The sequence below is a fragment of the Neltuma alba genome, unplaced genomic scaffold (assembly GCF_004799145.2).
Source record: "Neltuma alba isolate B1F8T4 unplaced genomic scaffold, ASM479914v2 tig00007957_pilon, whole genome shotgun sequence".
NCBI lineage: Eukaryota > Viridiplantae > Streptophyta > Magnoliopsida > Fabales > Fabaceae > Neltuma > Neltuma alba.
In genome coordinates, this window is record NW_021634912.1 from 39,351 (window position 1) to 63,596 (window position 24,246).

Genomic DNA, 24,246 nt, shown 5'->3' on the forward strand with positions numbered 1-24,246 from the left:
ATGCACTATTTTATTCTTTATTTATTATAGTGTAGATAGTTATCTTTTTTAAAAAGTATATATATTAAATAGGGATAAATTTGAAAAGTTGTTATATTTTAATAAAGAGTTAATGTATTTTAAAATTTTTAGGATATTATAAATAGGACCAAAGAGTATTTTAAGCCTGTTTAATGAGAAAATATGTTAAAAAGAATAAACAGCTGACCAACTTTTCAAAACCATCGAGAAGATGCATGCATACTCTGAAATGTTGGCGGGTGGAGCAAATGATGGAAAAAGGAATCTAGAAATTAAATAACTTTGTAAATAATAATATATTGGTATATTAATAGTAATGAAAAAGCAAAGACCTAAAAATCATATGGTAATTATGAGGAAGAAACATCATTTTTAAAGGAGGGGGGCATAGGCACAGAACCAAATATTTATACGACTGGCACATGACAATATGAATGCTTTTGGTCATTCACATGTCCCCCTTTCCCATACTCTTTATTAAACCCCAAATTTCTATTAAAGTATGGACCACCATACCATTTACCCTCTCCCTTTATCTTTTTGTCTTTTATTTTTACAATAAGTGTGAATGGGTGTACAGGGTTTGAAAACTGACTCATACAGTACATACTTCATAAATAATGCATTTTGTTAACATTTTGTAATATACTCTATCTATTTTTTCAGGTCACATTTTAGAGAACTTTTCGTATTCCTATTTATAAATCATTTTGCAAAATATGTCAAGCAATAGATGTTGTTTTAATAGCGCCCTTATGAAGGAATTTGTTTATCTTGGAATATGAGTAATTTCAATAAAATCAACTAATTTTTCCCACTATTTTAACTCATTTTCTTAGCATTTTTTGCTATAAAAAAATTAGGTGAGTTGGATCTTGTAGACTTACTAGGATCAACACATGCTTTCAATCTCAGAGCGCTTACGGAGATACTTACAGATTGTCCACTAACAAAATCCTTACATCAGAAGCGGGATTCGAAGTTACAAACATGTGAGTTGTGAGATGGTTTTTTACTATTTGGACCAACTCTTGGTGGTAACTAATGTTCTTAACTCGTGTAAATTAATTAACTATGACTTATAAATAGGAATGAAAGAATCATTTTTACTTAATTAGATTGGGCTAACGAGTTCCTTGGTTGCAATCAGCCCACCCCGAGACGTGGGCTTCAATGTATTGTGTTAAAATTCTATAGATCCACTAGATGAGGGCCCATTGGGCTCTATGCCTGCCACACTCATCATAGTTACAAACACCTAATATGGTCATACAAATAAAAAATCCATAGGGTTAGATTTAATAAAAGAAACTAATTTTTCACAACACAGTAAATTAATATTTGAATCCTTTTTAAAAGACGTGTCCACATTTAGTTTCTGATAGGATTGTCTCCAATAAAAAGATATCTATGCGTAGCAAAAAAAACACATATTATTCCAAATATTGTAATTAAAAATACATAATATTATTTTTTTTCTTTCTCATGCATTGAGGGATTGAGGAGCTTAGGCTAGAGAGGATTTGTTACCCGTTATCTTCTTTCAAGAATTACCTGATCTCTGCTATTTTGCTGTTGTGAGGAATATAAAGAGAAACATTTTGTTTTTCTTTTTGCCCCAAAGACTAAAAAGCAACATAGTTTTGTTCTTTTTGGAAAATTGGAAGGGTTTAAATCCTAATTTCCACTTGTGGACGTTAAGCATTAAGTCATTAAAATCCAGCAACAACTTGATGAACTGAACCTTATCTACTTCATTTAAAAAGAGAGCTGAGTCAAGTGGGGATTTGGGTATTGCAATTAATTAACTAATTAAGAATGAACCTAAAAACCTTTGATGTAGACCCAATTAATTTATTCGGTAATCTTCCTAATCAATCTTATTCATTACCTAATCATTTTCGTTTTTGCCCATTGCAAATCCACTTGGAGCCTAAACTGACCATACTGTTTCACCCAAAAAAAAAATTCCCATATTAATGTCTAATATAATAAGAATCTCTTTCTAATAAACTCTTATGACAAATAAATATCCAATATTTATTTTGGAAAAAAAATGGCAAAAAATCTCTATCTAAAAATTCTATTGGTTAGGACAAGCTAAAATCTGAAGAAAAAAAAAGACATAAAATCCTTTAGAGCATTACTATTTTCTTTTATTCCATTCCTCTTCTAAATTACTATTTAATATATGACTTAATTGTTAAGTTGATTTTGGTCCCAAGCATAAAACATATATCTCATATTTATTAATTTTTCCTAAATTATCCCTATAAATATTTCATCAACCATAATCAAGTAAAAGATAGAAAGGAGGATATTAAAAAAGATGATTATAGTGTTTTAAGAAAAACATGTTATATTTTTTTGTTATAATTAACTAACTTACCTAACTTCCTTAATATAATCAAATTAGTTAAATAAGTTTTATACTCCTCCGGTCCTTAATATAGGACCCAATTCTTGAGTTGGTTTTGGTCCTAAATATAAGACCCATTTTTCATATTTATCAATTTTCTCTAAATTACCCCTATGAATATTCTCTCAACTATAACCAAGTAGAAGAGGGAGAGGGGTATTAAAAAAGATGATTATAGTGTTTTAGGAAAAATGTGTCACTTTTCTTATAATTAACTAATTTACCTAATTTATTTAATCTAATCAAATTAGTTAAATGGGCCTTATATTAAGGACGGAAGGAGTATTACTTATTTAGAAAATGAAAAACGCCAAGTCATTTCCTCACCAACCACCAAACAAGAAGCCGCCATCTCCCTCGTGAACTAAATTAATTAATTAATCAAAATTGTTAATGTCCGTATAAGTGACTTATAATTGTTATTTGTGATAGATCTAATCCACGGATTGGATTAGCTTAATATCTTATTGGAACAACATAACAAAACGTGGCAGAGGTGAATCCATAGAAAGGAAAAACCGATACAAACATATAATGATTATTATTAATAATTAATTAATAAAAGCAATAGCGATCCCTAATTTTTCACATTGTTAGTACTAAATAACGTGACGTAAAACATCACAAAAATTAATGAGCAGGCTGATGAATTTATAATCGGTAACCTTTAGCTTAGTATATAATATCGAAGTTATCTTCAGAACTATAAGATCCAAGTTAATAATCCCAATCAAAACCGCAAAAGACACAAATACATTAATTATATATGGGTTAAGTTGTATTTAGCACCCTGAAGTTCAATACCTCTAAATATTTTGTAATGTGTCCAGTACCCTAAAGTATTTTTCAAGGACATCCAGCACCCTTAAGTTTTTTATTTTTTTTGGCGTTAATGCTAGATGCACTAAAAAATATTTTTGGGTTTGAAGAATGCTTTAGAGTGCTAGATGCACAAAAAAATCTTTTAAAGTTTGGATTCACTTAAAAAAATATTTCAGTGTGCTAGGTGCATTACAAAATACTTTAGAGTGCCGATATTCAGAAAAATATTTCAAAATACTGGGTGCACCTTAACCCATTATATATTGATGGGGTCATTAAAAAAATATAACAAAATGAAATAAATGTCGTGATTTCAAGAGAGATATATATATATATATATATATATGTATATATAACGAAGAGGCTTAGAAATATGTTTAATATAGGAGCTACTTGAAAATTAGATTAGTTACAAATATAAGCCTTCAATCCAATAAATCTCTCATATTTTTTATCTTTTTTATAAACTAATTTACTTAACTAATAAACTAATATATAATCTTATGTTATAATGAGATATTTTAAGAATATCGAGTCTCATTTATTGTGATTGAATAAGTTATCTAACTTTTTTAATATATTTAAATTATTTAAATAATTTTTATATTAAGAATAGAAGTAATACTAGTATTATATTGGATAATGAAGGTGGTGTTCCTTTGATTTTGCACGTTTTTCAAATGTTTTCCACTTAAATTTCTTAAACAACGTCTTTGCTGTTGTCCACTAACCCCGACTTGAAGTTGGTCGGCTTAAAACCTTATATTTCCCCTCAGTGCTGAGTTCTCAGTTTATCAACTTAATTAATGAATCTAAATTTGTTTCTTGTGTAATTTTTGATTTTTTTTTCCTTTTTATTATTCTTAATAAAAATGAAATAATAGGCCCCATGAGTGTGAAACATTTGCCATATATAATTAAGATATATGATTATCGCCATTTTTAAATTGGCAGGTTAATTCAAATCCAATTTATGGAACATTTGTTTAATCTTGAAAAATAAGAAATCTTCATTTTTTTAAAAATGATTTATTGTTTAAAAATTTTATTAAAAAAATAGAAGCTAAATTACATTATTTAAAATGGTAGAAAGGGGTCCTTATTTAAAGGTGTTTCAACAAGAATACACTGCGTAACCAAAATGAACATACACGTAACTCAAAGCACTACAAGGAGTGCAAGCAAACTCTGGTCAACAAGTTGATTGGATAACTTTGCTCCAAAAGAAAAAGAAAAAGAAAAAAAAAAGAGTTTATGGGATGATTATATACGTTGGGAAGAAAAAAATTGATTAGGCCTTAAGGCTCTTTTTTTTTTTTTTTGGGTAGGGGGAGTACACGTGTCTCATGTGGCAGCAAACACCTAGCAAGTAATGACACGGAAAGCGAGACGAGGGGTATGAGTGTGTGAACTTTGTGACTTGGTGTTGAATCAAGGGATATGCAATGTGATGTATTTTTGACATCGCTTGTAAATTTTTTTTAAAAAAGTCAAACGCACGATTTGGAATGACTTATGATAAACAGTACTCTTCCGGTATTTAATATAGGACCTAATTATTAAGTTGGTTTTAGTCCTAAATATAAAACTCATTTCTCATATTTATCAATTTTCTCTCAATTATCCCTGTAGATACTCCCTCAACTATAATCAAGTAGAAGAAAGAGTGGGGGGTGTTGAGAAAAATGATTATGGTATTTTAGGAAAAACGTGTCATATTTCTTATAATTAACTAACTTACCTAACTTTCTTAATCTAATCAAATTAGTTAAATAGGTTTTATATTGAAGACCAGAAGAGTATTTCAATTGTGATTTACATAATATAAGATAAATACTACCTCCGGTCCTTAATATAAGACCCTGTTGGACTTTTATTTTGGTCCTAAATATAAAACCCCAATCCACTTTGTCTCTCATATTTATACATTTTTTTTCAAAGTAGCCTTTGTAATAATGATAGTTCTAGTCAATACACTTGATTAGTAAGGATATTTTAGAAAAGACAATACCTATTTAGGACAAATAACTAACTCAAGTTACTTCTTTAATCTCCGTAAATTAGTCAACTGGCTCTTATAATTAAGACCGGAGGTAGTATGTAAGAAAAATTTTATCTTGATTTATATAAAATATATTTTATTAAGAATTCCTCCATCACAGTGTCTGAATGAGAATATTTATTGCGCTTGGCTCAACTTATGGTTTCAAAGTCACGTTCTGTACTTTTCATAATTAATTTTGTTTGCAATTCTTTACAATCCCCATACAATTTCATTTCATTCATTCATTGGCCCATGCCTGGCATGTTTTACGCTCCCTCCCCGCCTCCCGTCTTATATGTAAACTTTCCTTAAAAAAGTAAATCTAGTTTAAAATATAAACTTTATTTTTAAATTTGTCTAAATATTTATTATTATTTTGGGATAATTAATATATAAGTCCTTATAGTTTCAACTGGTTTTTAATCAGGTCCCTATAATTTTTTTTCTTTTTATCAGATCCTTATACTTTCATATATTTTTAATCAAGTCCTTATAATTTTTTTTCTTTTTATCAGGTTCTTATTGTTTTATTTTGTTTTTAATTAGGTCCTTCTAGTTTTTATTCTTTATTTTACAAATAATAACATTTTAAAAATAATAAATTATTGTAACAATCTTATGTTAATATTCTTTTAAATTTTTAGTTAAACAAATATATTATTTATTTTCAATTCAATTTATAATTATAAAATTCAAATTATAATAATAAATTTATCTAAAATTAAAATATGATTATAAATAATTTATATTTGAGCATAATTATTATTCTGATTATTTATTAATTACTAAATGATTATATTAATTATTTTGTCCAATTATATAATTATTAATTTAAAAATGAAATTAATTTTAAAGAATAAAGTTAAGAAATAATTTTTCAAAAACTACAAAGCACGTAATTAAAAAATAAGTGAAACTATAAGGACCTGATAAAAAGAAAAAAAATAGAAGGACCTAATTAAAAACACACGAAAGTAAAAAGATCTGATAAAAAGAAAATTTTTTATAAAGACCTAATTAAAAATCAAATGAAACTATAAGGACCTGGAGATTAATTATCCCTATTATTTTTTATTTTTCTCTTAGTTGATTATATCTCTCTTATTAATATTATTTCTATTTTTTTTTCATTATTTTTTTCATTTATTGTCTCTTTTCTACTTTTTTAATAAATAAAGGCAAATTTTTAAAAAAATACTCCTATGGTTTTATTTATAAATCATTTACAACATGTTTTATATAGACTAAAATTTCTTTTAGTGCCCTATAAATATAACTAAAAAATATCTTCTTTCTCTACCTAATAAATAAGATCAAAGGGGCATTTCTTACCTATTTATTATTTTTAACTAATTTTAACTGTTAATTCATTAAACATGATTCGTTTATTTAAACTTTATAAATAGGACCGGAGAAAGTACTAACAATATATACACATATAATTAAACTGACAATTAAGATAATATGGCATCCAATTTTATTGGTGTTTTTTTTTCACCTTTGGACGATTTTTAAATTGTAGGAAATGTTTGGACGTGTTTGGATTGGGGGGGGGTGGTGGGAACACAAGGTGACCAGACTTATAAAAACACGCTAATCGCAGTGATTTGGATTCAAGCTTCACATAAACACGTTAACACGGGTTGACTCTATCATTATAATAATTATAATTATAATTATAATTATTATTATAACAAACCCACGTTTAAGCATTCCCCAGACAACTCTATACAGATGGAGTTTGGTGGCTGCGGACGCAAATGTAGCTTCTAAATCTAATCCTACTCTTTTTAATAAAAATCTTAATTTTCATGCAAGTTGATATTATTGAAGAAAATTGTACTTTGGAGTACTTTTCAGAGACAAAAAGAAAGTGGAAAAGTTAAAGTATGATTATGAAGCGTTTTCCCACAGCGAGAGAGAGAGAGAGAGAGAGAGAGAGAGATCTAAATTAAAGCATTAAACCTTTAAACAAAAATAATAAAAAAGAACTTTTTAATTTTTATCCGTTTAAAAAAGTTAAAAATACCTCACGTGTTTTTTTTAGCCATCTATAAATACCTCACGTTTAATGCAACTAGAATATGGTTTTTTTAGGTATATTTTCTTAAAATCATGCCGTGTCCAGGATCACATAAGAAAGAAAGTGAAGTTCAGCACGAATTTTCTTTTCCAATAAAAAAACCTTCGAATATAAAAAAAAAAAACGAGCACATATATATAAATATCAATGTATCTATAATCGGTACAGAAACAATTTAGCAAGAAAAAAGGTGGCAAAAAAGTAGCTACGCACAATTTTATATACTTTGGAAGATTATATTTAAGACCATGAATCTTAGAGTTTTAAAATTAAAATAAAAAACTAAATCAATCAGTATATAATCAATACAAAATTTATAACAGAAAGTACCATATAATTCACATGAATTTTTCTTATAAATTTTTTCCCCAAAATATTATTATAACTTTTGTTAAACTGTAAAATTTGCAAGAAATCTCAATAATTTTTAAAATAATTACATCCCTTCACCTGAAACCTTTAGAAATTCAAGTTCAGATGCCAAAAGTTATCTATAAATAGGAGTAGGCGAGTGCATATATTAGTGGAAACGTGGAAACCAAAGGGGTGTAATTAAGAGGTGTTTAAATTAATTAATTAATTAATTAATTAGTGGGGTTTAGCCAACCTGCAAATGAAGGACAAGAGAGTACGTATGGAATACAGAGTGTGTTAAAGCCACACAAATAAATTAAAAAAATATCTTCTCAAATTTGGTATTATCATTACCAACATGTGGCTTCTGCCTCTGAACCACATGCCCTGGATTTTTGGTTCACCTCACCTTACCCTTTTGCCTAACTCACTGCCCGTATTCGCCCACTTATTATATATATCTTCTACTTAATTATCTCCTACGTTTTTATTTCTTCTTTTATTTTCTTATTTCTTGAATTAGAATTTATAAACTAGAATGGTATATCATATAGGGGCCCCACTGTAAAAAAGAAAAAGAAAAAGAAAAAGAGACATAATATAGTTAGATTCATGTACGGGTGGGTCTTATTGGTCTGTCTTGGACTTCAATGGGGACAGGTCATTTAAGCTGTGTATAAATGGAATAAAATGACTAGTAAATATATATATGTCAATAATAATAAATTATCATGGCTTCCCCTTCTGTTTCTGCGTTGTTCACGCGTAGTTGCATCATTCCTCCCCCCCTCCTTTTCTTTTTTCCTTCCTCAATTTCCCGGAAAATTTTGAGTTCGAGAAAATTTCCACACCCTGACTATTCACATTCAATTATTAGTTGTGTTTCAGTATCACACCGCACTTTTAAGATTCGAAGAGACTTATATGAAGGTGTTTAGATAGAAAACAAATCATAGTTTTAGAAATGATTCACGATACACAAAAAAAAAATGTAAAAAATTTATCTCGATTTATAAAAAAATATTTTTAGGAATTACTTTTAAACAAATCCAAACACCCCATAATATCTGTTTGTGTATTATAGTTTTTTTTTTACCTTGCGCTTGTGTGTTAGTTGTTAAAACTTACCATAATCCAATAAAATTAGTTTAATGAATTTTTTTAATTTAATGAATAAGAAATAAATACATAATAGGAGTTTTGTCTCAAATGGAGTAAATAAGTGCTTTTGAGAATCCGATCACCACCCCAACCAAGCATAATTAAGGGATTGTAAGTTGGATCAATTTTAATTTTTTTCCTTTTGGTACTAGAGCTGATCATTCAAAATTATAAAATGTAATTGATTTAATTCAATATTTTAATTACACATATCATTTACCCTTTTTTTCTTAACTATATAATGTGCAAATTTATGAGTTTGGACTTATAAGGTAAGCAAAGTTAGAAGACAGCAGAATCACGTTGTATTATTTTAAAGTGTAATGAGTCTGATAATTTTTCATGAATCGCTATCAAGATGGTAGAGGCTGCGAATGAACTAAATGGATATGCACAAATGGTGAGAATATAATTAAATTAAAATCACAGAGAACTAGCTTCCAAAAACAATAATGAACAAATCTGTCTGTCTGTACAGAGCAACAATGCAACTAAAACAAAAACAAAATCTCGAACTTGTGAGTTAATCCGGTATACCCAACCCCCCCAGGAAAAGCAGGAAAAAAACAAGAAGATATGATCAAATTCTTGAATCTATCTGATTCAATACTCTAAATTATAAGAATTCCGATCAATTTTTCTGAGGAAGAATCATCGTTTTCACTCTTCGTCCATGAACAAACGAGGCTTCTTGGTGGCGGGCGTCGGTAGCGGGCTTTCCACCTCTTCTTCTCCGATCCTTACACTCTTCCCGGCGGCACCGATGATCCCAGCCGGGGAGAAGTCGGTCAAAGGAGCAGGGAGGTTCAGGTCAAACCCGCGGTGGTGGCTGTGCGTGACCGATGAGGTGTTCCCCTCAGACGATGTGATCACCGTCGTTCCACCGCCGGTGCCGCTGTTGTTGGCGTTGCCACCGTCATAGTGGCAGCGCTTGTGGCCGCCGAGGGCCTGGCCGGTGGGGAAAGCCTTGTGACAGATTGAACACTCGTGCAGCTTGCCGCCGCCAACAACAGGTGCGGCGGTGGAGGTGGAGGCGGATGAATTGTCGGCGGCGGGAGGGTGGTGATCGGAGGAGGAGGATGACTTGCGGTGGCTGGCCTTGTGTCCTCCGAGCGCTTGGTAGGAAGGGAAGGACTTGTTACAGACAGAGCACTTATAAGAAAGCTTGACCGGAGAAGCAGAAGAAGGATCAGGGGAGGAAGACGAAGTCGTATTGGGATTGGCGCCGCCACCCTGAGCGAGCATGAGGAGACAGATAGCGAGGTACTCTTCCTCAGCGGACGGCGGATTCTGATCAAAACGGTGGCGTCTGGATCGCTTGCCCTTGGTCCAAGCCTCGATAGAGTGAGGATCATCGTCTTTGAACACAGGATTGGGAGTAGCAGTGGGAGAATTGAGAGCCTCCAAAGCCATTTTAGAGAGAGAGAGAGAATGAGGAAGAAGAAGTAGTGAGGAATGAGTGGAAAATGAAGAGGAGGCTTATATATATATATATATAAGGGGGGAGAGAAAGGACCTGGAAAAGGTTGGAGAGTGAAGTGGGTCAACTTAGCAAGGCTTGCTTGTTAGGTAATGTGAGGGAAAGAGAGTAGTGGAAAAGAGGGAAATAAATGGAATAAATGACTGATTCCAAGTCAAAACAGAGGTACGTCATACGTGTGCGCTTATGGAATTGGGAAGTGGGAATCTGATGCACCTGTGGGCTTCCCTTACCCTGTTTCTTTCATGTGTTCTGCATTTAACAATTCTTTTTTTTTAAAAAAAAAAAAAGTAAGTTAAGTTAAGTAGTGTTTGGATTTGTTTACTTTAATTGGGATAAGTGTTCCAGATCATGGGTAAACATTTCCAGATTTGAACATTCAATTGTTTAAAGACACAGCGTAGGAGGAAAGCTTGAAGTGATGGAAGGATAAGGTCAGGAATGAGGAAACGTGTCGGTGGGAAGGAGATTGAAATTACTACATGAAACTGGTAAAATAGGAAGGAATGAGATCAGCCATTTAGATATGAGCCGAATCTTGTAATGGGATATCCACATACTTTATGTGTATATTTGGATTTAGCGAATAATTAAAAATGAAAGGAAGAAAAGAAAAAATACAGAATGCGTGAGGAAGCTAATTAAGTCGAAGGGGTTTCAAGATGATGATGATGATGAGGCGATATTCCCTGGAATACTCACTTTGCGTCTGGTGATCCACTACGTTTTCTTACTGCTTTGCTTGCCACAACGCCACCTGGCACCCCTCCCTCCCCAGCTCATTTGCGCTGCCTTCCCACTTCACACCTTTTCATCCAGTTCTTTAATTTATTATCTTCTTCATTTTTTCATATATATATATATATTCATTTAGTTTCATTACGCAAAAAAAAAAAAAAAAGGCATATCGTGTCTGCAACCTGTATTTTGTGTTCCACACCTCCACTATCTGAAATTTTGCTCCGCTTCGTGGCTCCCCCACGTCCTCTGTTGCATTACGTCTCATCAGGATAGGTGAACGCTTCCCAAAGTCCTCTTCCCTCTATAAAAGTTAAGTTAACACATTTATCAATTTTTAAAAACCAATTTATCTAACAAAGTTTAATATATAATACAATTATTTATTTTGCACTTTTTTAAAAAAAAATCACGTCACGCCTCGGATCCTAACTATAACAGATAGTTCATAATGACTATAAATTATATCTTATATTTTGGATTGAAAATCACAATTTATTTAAATTAACTAAGTTGTTTTAATATTAAGAATTGAGACAGTAATTTTTTTTTGGAGAGGATAAATAAAAAATTGAGCTGAGTGAGGAAGCGAACTGAGTGGAGTCAGGATGAGGCAGCACAGTTAGTGGCGGTTGGGAGCATGGCCGACGTATTATTTTATTATTATTCTTTTTTGCCCCAGAAAAAGGGGTCAGGATACGGCACGCGAGGGAGGAGGGGATTGACTTTGTGATTGGTGACAGGTGGACGATGGAGATTGAGGGGGGTTCCGGGGACGGGGGAGGAGGAAGCAGGGCAACATGTGGGAAAAGGAAAGCGTGACACGTGGGAAGCTGCTGGTGGGTAAGAGAGCCACGTAGGAAGCCCCCCAGTGGAGAATTCTAGTGGCCCTCGCTTATACTTCTCGCGTTGCGTCGCCCAGCCCCTTTCTTCGTGGACGTCAGGCATATATCCTTCAAGGCAGCCCCACGATTCTCCAATCTCTCTCCGTTTTTTCATTTTTTTTTTTTTGGTTATTGATCATAGCCACTTAACATTTCTTGGAAGTGGTTGTTTTTTTAAAATTTAAAAAAATAAAATGAAAAATAGGTAGAGGAGAGTGAAGTGAAGTCAAGACAGTGAATCTGGTAGTGTGTCCAGTTTCATGCATGTACTGTGCAGTATGTAATTCATTAATGTTCATTGTATTCAAATAGAAGCAAAATATAAAGTTAAAATCAAGCAACTCAAAACTATGGTGGGGACCTCACAATTACTAATCCCACGTTGAATTCTAATTCAACAGTTTTATTAGTGGACGGAAACTGACTTTGGTGACATGTTTTTGGCACACATACATATATATACTATCTCTAATTCTAATTATAAGATCTCGTTTGTAGACTACAAATAAAACCTCATAATTAAAACCAGAGGTAGTATAAATAATTGTCCACCATCATCATCCATCAGAGTGTTTTGGTTTTTTGAGCTACTGTACATAGGAAAGAAGATGAATCCAAAACAAAAACTTCGAAGGGAAAATCAAATTTGCAATGCAAAGAATGGAGAAAAGTTAAGAGAAGACGTAGCTTTCTATGCCAAGTAGGTATATATTGGCTTCTAGGTTCCTCTTCATCATATCATAAACAAAGATTAAGACATGGCCACCTTGAAAAATTTAAATTCTTCAAATTAAACGAACTGAAGAAGATAATAAAGGTGTTAGATTCTTATTCTCAGCAGCTTCCAAAGCTTATCCGCACCCCTAGCTATAACAGATCATAATAACAACAATAATAATAAATGAAAAGGATCGAGTGCAAGCATATATATGATATAGATTTTTTTTTTTTGGTGAAAATGATAATAGATTATTAAGTACAAGCAATTAATAGAAAAAACAATTGACTGTGTCATGAACAAACATCAAGTCTCCGCATATATCTTTAATTCTCTCTCTTTGTTTTTTTCTTAAAAAAAAAAAAACTGGTCGTGAATCTCAGGCATTTGAATGGATCGTTTTATTTCTGGCATCTTACATATATGCGGGTGTAATATTGCTTCTTAAGATTAAATGGTTATTTTGAATGGGTAGTTAATTCTTCACATTTTAATTTAATTCATTTTTTGTTTGAATGTTTTTTTTTTTCCGAAAACATGTTTGAATGTTGATCCCTGTGCTTTTGCGGTGTGAATTATTTCCTAGTTTAGTGCTAAATTTTTAAATTTTTTTCATGAAAATTCTAGTCTTTACAAATGTAGTGAATTTCACAATTCTATATATTTTCAAGGCACACAAAATATATAATACTCCTCCGGTCCTTAATATAGGACTTAATTATTGAGTTGATTTTGGTTCTAAATATAAGACCTATTTATTATATTTATAAAATTTTTTTCTAAATTACCCCTATGGATACTCCTTCAACCATGATCAAGTAGAAAAGGGAGGGATGATATTAAGGAAGATGATTATAATGTCCTAAGAAAAACATATCATATTTCTTACAATTAATTAACTTACCTAACTTCCTTAATTTTATCAAATTAGTTAAATAGGTCTTATATTAAGTATCAGAGGAGTATCTCTACTAAGTATTGCCCCTAAACTGAAACCCTGATCTTGTTTAGCTGCCCAATTTCCGTATAAACACACAAGTTTAGCTCAAAGAGCTTGGAGATTAGGCTTTCTAAACATCAGTTTGGCCTAATTGAACATTTTGGAAGGAGATTAGGATAAGATATTAAGATTTTAAAAAATTTCTGGTTCACATCTCTTGCACACGCTCCCTCATTTTCCACCGAAAATCCGACCGAATCACATTTTTACTAAGTATCCCGTTATTAATAGAATTCTCATGCACCGTCATAGATTGTTAATTAATTTCAATTCATATTTTGGGCCTGAATCATCTTATTCTCCAGTCCATAACGTTTTTTGTTTGGTGTTTAGATAAAAGGATACCCAGTTAGCCCAAAAGTAATACCAACTTCTTCTAATCATTAAATTGAAAATAAATATACCAACAAGAGTTGGTCCATTTAGTAAGAAGTCAACTCATAACTCATAAAGTTATGAGTTCGAATCCCACTGCTGATTTGAAGACCTTGTTGGCTCACCAAAACATTTTTGCACAAAAAAAAAGATGACAATATCACTTGATCGATGGCAAATAAAACAATTAATATAAATATCAAAATAAAATATAAAAAAGTTAATATAATCTTTAGTCGCTTAAATTTGTTTTCATTTTGGTTTTAGTTTCTCAAACTTCAAATAGTAGGTTTTGGCCCCTTTAAGAATAAAATGGTCCATGTTTTTTTATTAAATTATAAGCACTAATATTTTAAGTGAAAAAATTTGAGAAACTAAAACTTATTATTTGAAATGTGACAGACCAAAACTAAGATAAGAGCAAATTTGAGAAACAAAAATTATATTAACTCAACATCAAATTTAAAATGAGCTGGGCATATATAATAAAAATCATTTTTAAAAAAGCTTTGTGCAATTATATAACCTATATTTAACAAATTATGGGTCCGTTTGGATGAGCGATTGTAAAAGTAGCTTAGAAAAAAGTAAAATTGGATAAAAGCTAAATTGGATAAGCTGAACTATATTTGGATTGGAGTTCAAAAAAGTTAGTTTGTAAAAGTGAGATTAGTAAAAAGTTGTTTAGATGATGGTTGAGTAAAAGTAAATTTGGTTGTAAAATGACGAAAATGGATATGAGTTTTAATAGATAATGAAATGTGATTAAAAAAATAATTTCACATAATACAATAAAATTAAAATAATTTAATATGAAGAAGTCAAATTTAATGAGTGAATTAAATTGTAAAGCTTTAGAGAAATCATAAAAAATATTTTAAATATAAAGTGAAACATGAAAAAAAATGAATTGAGATAATATAATGAAGAAGTGACATTTAATGAGTGAATTAAAATTGAAAAATTTGGAGAAATTATAAAAAATATTTTAAATATAAAGTGAAACATAATAAAAAAATGAATTGACATAATACAATGAATTTAAATTAATTAAATATGATTAAGCGAAATTTATTGAGTGAATTAAATTTGAAAACATCAGAAAAATGAAAAAAATATTGCAAATATAAAGCGAAACATAGTTTGAATGGATAAAAATGTTTTGAACTCCAATTTGCAGTATTGCGACAAAGTGAAACAAAATAATATTATATAATTAATTAACTGATAAGCTATGGATAATTTGGTCTTTGATTGTATCACGGACGCGATTCACATGTGATGAAGACTATGATGTAACATTTAAAGATGATGGTTGACTAGCTTCAGTCTGATCATGTTCGCCAACTATATTATCATTTTCAGCTTGTTGAAAAAAGAAGTTGGAGTTTGAATGTCTCCTTATAAAGTTATGAATGGCTATTGTTACACAAACCATGTACACTTGTGCTTAGAAGTCGTAACACGAGGGGAGGAGGGCACCATGTGGGAAAAGGAAAGCGTGACACGTGGGAAGCTGCTGGTGGGTAAGAGAGCCACGTAGGAAGCCCCCGAGTGGAGAATTCTAGTGGCCCTCGCTTATACTTCTCGTGTTGCGTCGCCCAGCCCCTTTCTTCGTGGACGTCAGGCATATATCCTTCAAGGCAGCCCCACGATTCTCCTATCTCTCTCCGTTTTTTCATATTTTTTTGATTTTTTTTGGTTATTGATCATAGCCACTTAACATTTTTTGGAAGTGGTTGTTTTTTTAATTTTTAAAAAATAAAATGAAAAATAGGTAGAGGAGAGTGAAGTGAAGTCAAGACAGTGAATCTGGTAGTGTGTCCAGTTTCATGCATGAACGGTGCAGTACGTAATTCATTAATGTTCATTGTATTGAAATAGAAGCAAAATATAAAGTTAAAATCAAGCAACTCAAAACTATGGTGGGGACCCCACAATTACTAATCCCACGTTGAATTCTAATTCAACAGTTTTATTAGTGGATGGAAACTAACTTTGGTGACATGTTTTTGGAATATATACTACACATATATATACTACCTTTTATTTTAATTATAAGACCTCGTTTGTAAATTATAAACGAGGTCTTATAATTAGAACTAGAGGTAGTATAAATAATTATCCACCGTTATTATCATCCGTACAAATGAGGTTTTATAATTAAAACCAGAGGTAATATAAATAATTATCCACCATCGTTCACAGTGTTTTGGTTTTTTGAGCTACTGTACGTAGGAAAGAAGATGAATCCAAAACAAGGACTTTCAAGGGAAAATCAAATTTGGAATACAAAGAATGGAGAAAAGTTAAGAGGAGACGTAGCTTTCTATACCAAGTGGGTATATATTGGCTTCTAGGTTCCTCTTCATCATATCATAAACAAAGATTAAGACATGGGTACCTTGAAAATTTTAAATTCTTCAAATTAAACGAACTGAAGAAGATAATAAAGGTGTTAGATTTTGATTCTCAGCAGCTTCCAAAACTTATCCACACCCCAGGCTATAACAGATCACAATAACAACAATAATAATAAATGAAGAGGATTGAGTGCTAGTATATACATGATATGGATTTTTTTTTTGGGTGAAAATGATAATAAATTATTACAATAATAATAAATAAAGAGGATTGAGTGCTAGTATATATATGATATGGATTTTTTTTTGGGTGAAAATGATAATAAATTATTACGTACAGGTAATTAATAAGAAAAAAAATTGACTGTGTCATGAATAAACATCAAGGGACTGTTTGGTTTCTTGTTTTGAAAATAATTTTTTGTTTTTCAAAACAGAAAAACAAAAAAATTGTTTGGCAATTTGTTTTTAGTTGATTGTTAAAAAAAAATATGTTTTTAAAAACTGAAAACCAAAACAACTTTTACAGTTTTTTTTGTATTTTGTATTTTTTTTGTTTTAAAAATTGGAAAAATCTTCTTCTCTTCTTTCTACTACTTACTACTTATCACTACCGGTGGTAACTACTACTTGTCAAATTGTAATTTTTTTTATTTTTTTCAAATGTGATTTTTTTAAAATTATTTTCCAACCAAAGTTTTTTTGTTTTTGTTTCCAAAACTTGTTTTTAAAAACAATTTTATAAAATTGTTTTGAGAATAAGAAAACAAAGAACAAAAACAAACAGGCCCCAAGTCTCCGTATATATCTTTAATTCTCTATCTTTTTTTTTTTCCTAAACAAAAAACTAGTCATGAATCTGAGGCATTTGAATGGATCGTTTTATTTCTGGCATCTTACACGTATGCGTGTGTAATATTGCTTCTTAAGATTAAATGGTTATTTTGAATGGGTAGTAGTTAACTCTTCACATTTTAATTTATTTTATTTTTTGTTTGAATGTTTTTTTTTTCCGAACACATGTTTGAATGTTGATCCCTGTGCTTTTTGTAACGCACCGCTCATGTTTTGCCCAAAATACACAAAGGCTCGCTGCCCAGAACTGTCCAAAGGTGTCCACAAAAGTCTTGGGTAAGTCTGGAACTCTCTAGAAATGTGTGGAGCTTGTTGGGGAAGCTTGGAAGGTTCCAGAATACTATAGATAGTTGTAGAGACACCTAACCCCTTTGTAAATATCTAGATATTTTTGTAGAGTATTCTAGATACAACATTGTAACCGTTGGATCAAGTAGATCTTAGCCGTCCATTGAGGAGGTGGAGAACTATAAATACCCCCTCCCCCTCATTCATTTCTCACACTCAAGAAAGTGAGAGTGTTGTAAGTACTTCAAGAGATCAATACAAAGTTCTCTTTTTGAGTCTCTTGTTCCTTCATGTTCCTTCGTGAGTAGGCTGACTAGCAACTTAAGGCAAGAAGTTTGCTAGGCCGCACGGTTCGTTGGAATTACGACCAAGTCCGTGACAGTTGGTATCAGAGCCAGGTTTTAAGATCGTTGGAACATAGAGGTAGATGGAAGGCGGAAGCGAGACTATCAATATGTCCGAGGGAGTCAAGAAGAAATCTAAAGCCCAGAGATCTAGTTCAAGGGAAACCATGGAGGGTTTTGAGACACGGCTAGCCAAGGTGGAGCTTGCAATAGCCGACGGGGAGGAGAAGTTCGAGGAGATGGGGCAAAGCATGGACGAGTTCCGTGAGGAGATGCAAGCCGCCATGAACAAAGTCCTCGCCCAATGTCTCGACAGCATGAAGGCCATGGAAGAGTCTCACAGGGATGAGGTTTCTTCGATTCGTGAGGAACTCGAGAGGGTCTCGCGCAAGTTAGAGAGTGCCGAAGAGGAGCTCATCTTGTGCAAGAAGGCTCTTGCACAAGGAAGTCCGTCAACGTCTGATGTAAGGACTACATCCTCTAAAGTAGATGTTCCACGACCTAAGGCTTTCAAAGGGACAAGAAATGCGAAGGAACTAGATAATTTCCTATGGAGTATGGAGCAATATTTCCTAGCGAACGTCGTTACCGACGATGCGCTTAAGGTTAGCACGGCATGTCTCTACCTCGAGGACACCGCTATGGTATGGTGGAGGAGGAGACAAGGGGACATAGAGAAAGGCACTTGCACCATAGACACCTGGGCTGAATTCAAGGGTGAGCTCAAGAAGCAATTTTATCCTAGCAATGTTGAAGAAGAGGCCAGGGGTAGGCTAAGGCGTCTTCAACACAAGGGAAGCATTCGCGAGTATGTGAAGGAATTCACTGAGGTACTGCTTGAGATCCCTGACTATCCTGATAAAGAAGCTTTCTTTGCCTTTATGGATGGATTGCAACAGTGGGCTAAACTTGAGATCCAGAGACGTGGTGCTCAAGACTTGACCACCGCTATCTCCATTGCCGAGTCCCTTATTGAGTTCAAGAAACCCGAGAAGCCAAAGCTGAAAGACAAGGGCGGCAAGGGAAAGAGTGGGGGAGAGCATCACCGAGGCAAGGAGACCACGGACAAGTCGAAGGGTCCCAAGGAGTACAAAGCTGGAGAAAGGCCATCACTTAAATGCTTCTTTTGTGAAGGACCACATAAAGCAAGGGATTGCCCAAAGAAGGCTAAACTTTCAGCATTGATCGAGGAAAGGGAGGAACGGGAACGAGAAGAGGAGAAAGTAGGATCCCTACAACTCCTCAATGCAATTAAGGCAAAGGTGGAGATGCCCAAGTCCGGAAGGAAGGGACGGTTATTTGTGAAAACCGAGATTGGAGGACACACCGTCAAAGCACTTGTGGACACGGGAGCTTCCAACAACTTCCTTAGAGTGGAAGAGGCTAAAAAGTTGGGCATTCACTACCAAGGAGAACGTGGTTGGCTTAAGGCAGTCAATTCAGGACCGAGGGCTACCTTTGGAGTTGCTCGCGATGTCAAGGTAAGCCTGGGCGATTGGAACGGCCTCGTAGACTTCTCCATTGTCACCATGGATGACTATCCAATTGTCTTGGGTATGGAATTCATGGACAAGGTTAAGGCCGTGCCAATCCCCTTTGCCAACACGATGTGCATCTTGGAAGAAGGTAACACCCGACTAGTACCTCTAAAACGGGAAACCCAACTCCGAGAGAAGCATATTTCGGCCATGCAACTCTCCAAAGGCATAAAGAAGAAGCAGCCCACATATCTAGTTGCTTTGGAAGAAGAAGCAGTAGCCTCGCCAACTAAAAACCTCCTGAGGTGTATTGAGCATGTCCTAGAAGAATTCAAGGACATGATGCCGCCCGAGTTGCCCAAGAGGTTGCCACCAAAGAGAGAGGTGGACCACAAGATAGAGTTGGTGCCTGGTGCCACACCACATGCGGCAGTGCCTTACCGTATGGCGCCTCCGGAGCTTGAGGAACTTAGGAGGCAATTGAAGGAGTTGGTGGACATGGGATATATCCGTCCATCAAAAGCACCTTATGGAGCCCCGGTATTGTTCCAGAAGAAGCATGATGGGTCACTTCGGTTATGCATCGACTACCGGGCGCTTAACAAGATCACGGTGAAGAACAAGTACCCAATCCCACTTATTGCCGATCTCTTTGATCAACTTGGCCAAGCTCGTTGGTTTACCAAGTTGGATATAAGGTCGGGATATTATCAAGTACGGATAGCCGAGGGAGACGAACCAAAGACAACATGTGTCACGAGGTATGGTTCGTATGAATTTCTTGTGATGCCTTTCGGACTCACAAATGCACCAGCAACATTTTGCACCCTCATGAATCGAGTCCTACAACCGTTCTTGGACAAGTTCGTGGTGGTATACTTGGATGACATTGTCATTTATAGCAAGACGTTGGAGGAGCACGTGAAGCATCTTAGACAAGTCTTCCAAGTCCTCAGGGAGAACGAGTTGTACGCCAAGAAGGAGAAATGTGCCTTTGCTCAACAGGAAGTAACTTTCTTAGGGCACATTGTCGGAGGGGGCAAACTACGGATGGATGAGTCCAAGGTGCGTGCTATACAGGAATGGGAGCCGCCAAGGAAGGTACCCGAACTTTGTTCTTTCCTTGGATTGGCCAACTATTATCGAAAATTCATCAAAGGTTACTCTGCGATAGCCGCTCCCCTCACTGATCTTCTAAAGAAAAACCGAGTATGGGATTGGGATGATAAGTGTCAAGCCGCTTTTGAGGAGCTGAAAGCAGCCGTGATCAAGGAACTGGTGTTGGCCTTGCCTGACCACACCAAACCATACGAAGTACAAACGGATGCTTCGGACTTTGCCTTAGGAGGAGTCCTAATGCAAGAAGGTCATCCGGTGGCTTACGAGAGTCGTAAGCTCAATGATGCAGAACGGCGTTACACAGTCCAAGAGAAGGAGATGACGGCCGTGGTGCATTGCCTGAGAACGTGGAGACATTATTTGCTGGGTACCAAGTTCATTGTGAAAACCGATAATGTCGCCACAAGTTACTTCCTTAAGCAGAAGAAGCTTACACCGAAGCAGGTAAGGTGGCAAGCCTTCTTAGCAGAGTTCGACTTTGTGATGGAGTACAAGCCAGGAAAAGGGAACGTCGTGGCCGACGCCTTGAGTAGAAAGGCGAACTTGCCTCCATCACTAGCCCGAGTTTCCCTTTGGTTGATCGAGTCAAGGAGGGACTAAAAAGGACCCACAAGCCAAAAGTTTGATGGAATTGGCAAGTCAAGGGAAGACACGCCGGTTTTGGCTTGAGGATGGGGTGCTCATAACCAAAGGAAACCGAGTGTACGTGCCGAAATGGCAAGGCTTAAGGAAGGAATCATTAAGGAGTGCCATGACTCGAGGTGGGCTGGACATCCCGGAGTTCGACGCACGATGGCACTCATTGAGCGAGCATACTTTTGGCCCCAGATGCGAGATGATGTAGAGCTCTATGTAAAGACTTGTCTTGTGTGTCAGCAAGACAAGGTGGAACAGCGCCCCGTTTCTGGCTTACTAGAGCCACTTCCGATTCCCGAGAGACCATGGGAAAGTATTTCCATGGACTTCATCACTTGTTTGCCGAAGACAGAAGGATGCAGCAACATTATGGTGGTGGTGGACTGGTTTAGCAAGTATGGAGTGTTCATACCAGTCCAAACCAAATTCACTGCAGAAGATGCTGCGAAGTTATTCTTCAAGTTCGTGGTGAAGTATTGGGGCATACCAAAGACTATTGTGAGCGATCGGGACACTCGCTTCACAGGAAGATTTTGGATGGAGCTCTTCAAAATTATGGGGTCCGAACTCAACTTTTCTACAAGCTTTCACCCGCAGACCGATGGCCAAACGGAGAGGGTGAACGCTTTACTCGAATTATACTTGAGGCACTACGTAAGTGCCAACCAGAAGGACTGGGTCAAGCTCTTGGACATTGCCCAGTTTTCATACAACTTGCAGAAAAGTGAATCAACTGGGTCAAGTTCGTTCGAGTTAGCCACGGGGCAACAACCGATGACTCCGCACACTTTAGCTGTTGGCTATAAAGGCCCGAGTCCTTCAGCTTTCAAGTTTGCCAAGGGGTGGCATGAAAAATCAGACATGGCGAGGGCGTACTTAGCTAAGGCCGCGGAAAAGATGAAGAAGTGGGCCGACGCTAAGAGGAGGCACTTAGAGTTTAAGGAAGGTGACTTAGTCATGGTGAAGCTCCTTCCTCATCAAAGCCGAAGGTTCGCCAAGGTTCATAAAGGGCTAGTGAGGCGCTATGAAGGACCGTTTCCTATAGAGAAGCGCATCGGTAAGCTAGCCTATCGCTTGACTCTACCTTCACACTTGGAGATGCATCCTGCTTTTCACGTAAGCCTACTGAAGCCATACAACGAAGACAAGGATGAACCAAGTAGAGGTGAGTCTAGAAGAGCCCCTACAGCAATTACTACGGTGCCAGAACGGGAAGTTGAGGAAATCCTCGCACACCGAGTAATACCGAGACGGGGGAGTCATCCGAGCTACATTGAATACTTTGTTAAATGGAAAGGATCTCCCGATAGTGAAGCAAGCTGGGAACACGAGCTGGCTTTATGGGACTATAAGGAGAAGATTGAGGCATACAAGAGGGATGCGCCGAGGACGTCGCCACATTAAGTGGGGGAGAATGTAACGCACCGCTCATGTTTTGCCCAAAATACACAAAGGCTCGCTGCCCAGAACTGTCCAAAGGTGTCCACAAAAGTCTTGGGTAAGTCTGGAACTCTCTAGAAATGTGTGGAGCTTGTTGGGGAAGCTTGGAAGGTTCCAGAATACTATAGATAGTTGTAGAGACACCTAACCCCTTTGTAAATATCTAGATATTTTTGTAGAGTATTCTAGATACAACATTGTAACCGTTGGATCAAGTAGATCTTAGCCGTCCATTGAGGAGGTGGAGAACTATAAATACCCCCTCCCCCTCATTCATTTCTCACACTCAAGAAAGTGAGAGTGTTGTAAGTACTTCAAGAGATCAATACAAAGTTCTCTCTTTGAGTCTCTTGTTCCTTCGTGTTCCTTCGTGAGTAGGCTGACTAGCAACTTAAGGCAAGAAGTTTGCTAGGCCGCACGGTTCGTTGGAATTACGACCAAGTCCGTGACATTTTGCGCTGTGAATTATTTCCTAGTTTAGTGCTAAATTTTTAAATATTTTTCATGAAAATTCTAGTATTTACATATATAGTGAATTTCACAATTCTATATATCTTCAAGGCACACAAAATATATAATACTTCTCCGATCCTTAATATAGGACCTAATTGTTGAGTTGATCTTGGTTCTAAATATAATACCTATTTATCATATTTATCAGTTTTTTTTCTAAAGTATCCCTATGAATACTCTCTCATCATGATCAAGTAGAAGAGAGATGGATGATATTAACGAAAATGATTATGGTGTTTTAAGAAAAACATATCATATTTCTTACAATTAATTAACTTATCTAACTTCCTTAATCTTATCAAATTAGTTAAATAAGTTTTATATTAAGAATCGGATGAGTATCTCTACTTAGTATTGCCCCTAAATTGAAACCTTGATCTTGTTTAGCTGCCCAATTTCTGTATAAGCACACAAGTTTAGCTCAAAAGAGTTTGGAGATTAGGCTTTCCAAACACCAGTTTGGCCTAATTGAACCTTTTCAAAAGAGATTAGGATAAGATAATAAGATTTTCAAAAATTTCTGGTTCACATCTCTTGCACATGCTCCTTCATTTTCCACCGAAAATCTGACTGAATCATATTACTTCTGATCCTAATTACAACACCTCGTTTGGCCAGAAGTAATATTTACCAAGTGTCCCGTTATTAATGAATTCTCATGCATTGTCATAGATTGTTAATTAATTTCAATTCATATTTTGGGCCTGAATCATCATATTCTCCGGTCCATGACCCTTTTGTTTTTGGTGTTTAGATCAAGGATACCCAGTTAGCCCAAAAGTAATACTGCTCCGGTTCTAATTATAAGACCCAATTGACTTATTTGAAGAGATTAAGAAAGTAAGTTAAGTTGGTTATTTATAATAAATAGGTGTTGTCATTCCTAAAATATCCTTGCTAATTAAATATATTGGCTAAAACTATCATTATTAGAAGGATTATCTTGGAAAAAAATGCATAAATATAAGAGACAAAATAGATTGGGGTCTTATAATTAGGACCAAATAAAAAATCAAATGGGGTCTTATAATAAGGACCGGAAGAGTACCAACTGCTTCTTCTTCTTCGTTTTTTGCCAAACAAGTAATACCAACTTCTATTGATCATTAAG

At 34.8% G+C, this 24,246-nt stretch overlaps 1 protein-coding gene across 1 annotated transcript; it reads right to left on the bottom strand.

The window, feature by feature from the left end:
• Positions 1 to 9,279: 9,279 nt before the first annotated feature.
• LOC114753492 (zinc finger protein ZAT10-like) lies at positions 9,280 to 10,395 on the bottom strand. Its single transcript, XM_028942171.1, has one exon. It carries the CDS (start codon positions 10,315 to 10,317, stop codon positions 9,565 to 9,567), a length of 753 nt encoding a protein of 250 aa, XP_028798004.1. The 5' UTR covers positions 10,318 to 10,395; the 3' UTR covers positions 9,280 to 9,564.
• Positions 10,396 to 24,246: the final 13,851 nt, after the last annotated feature.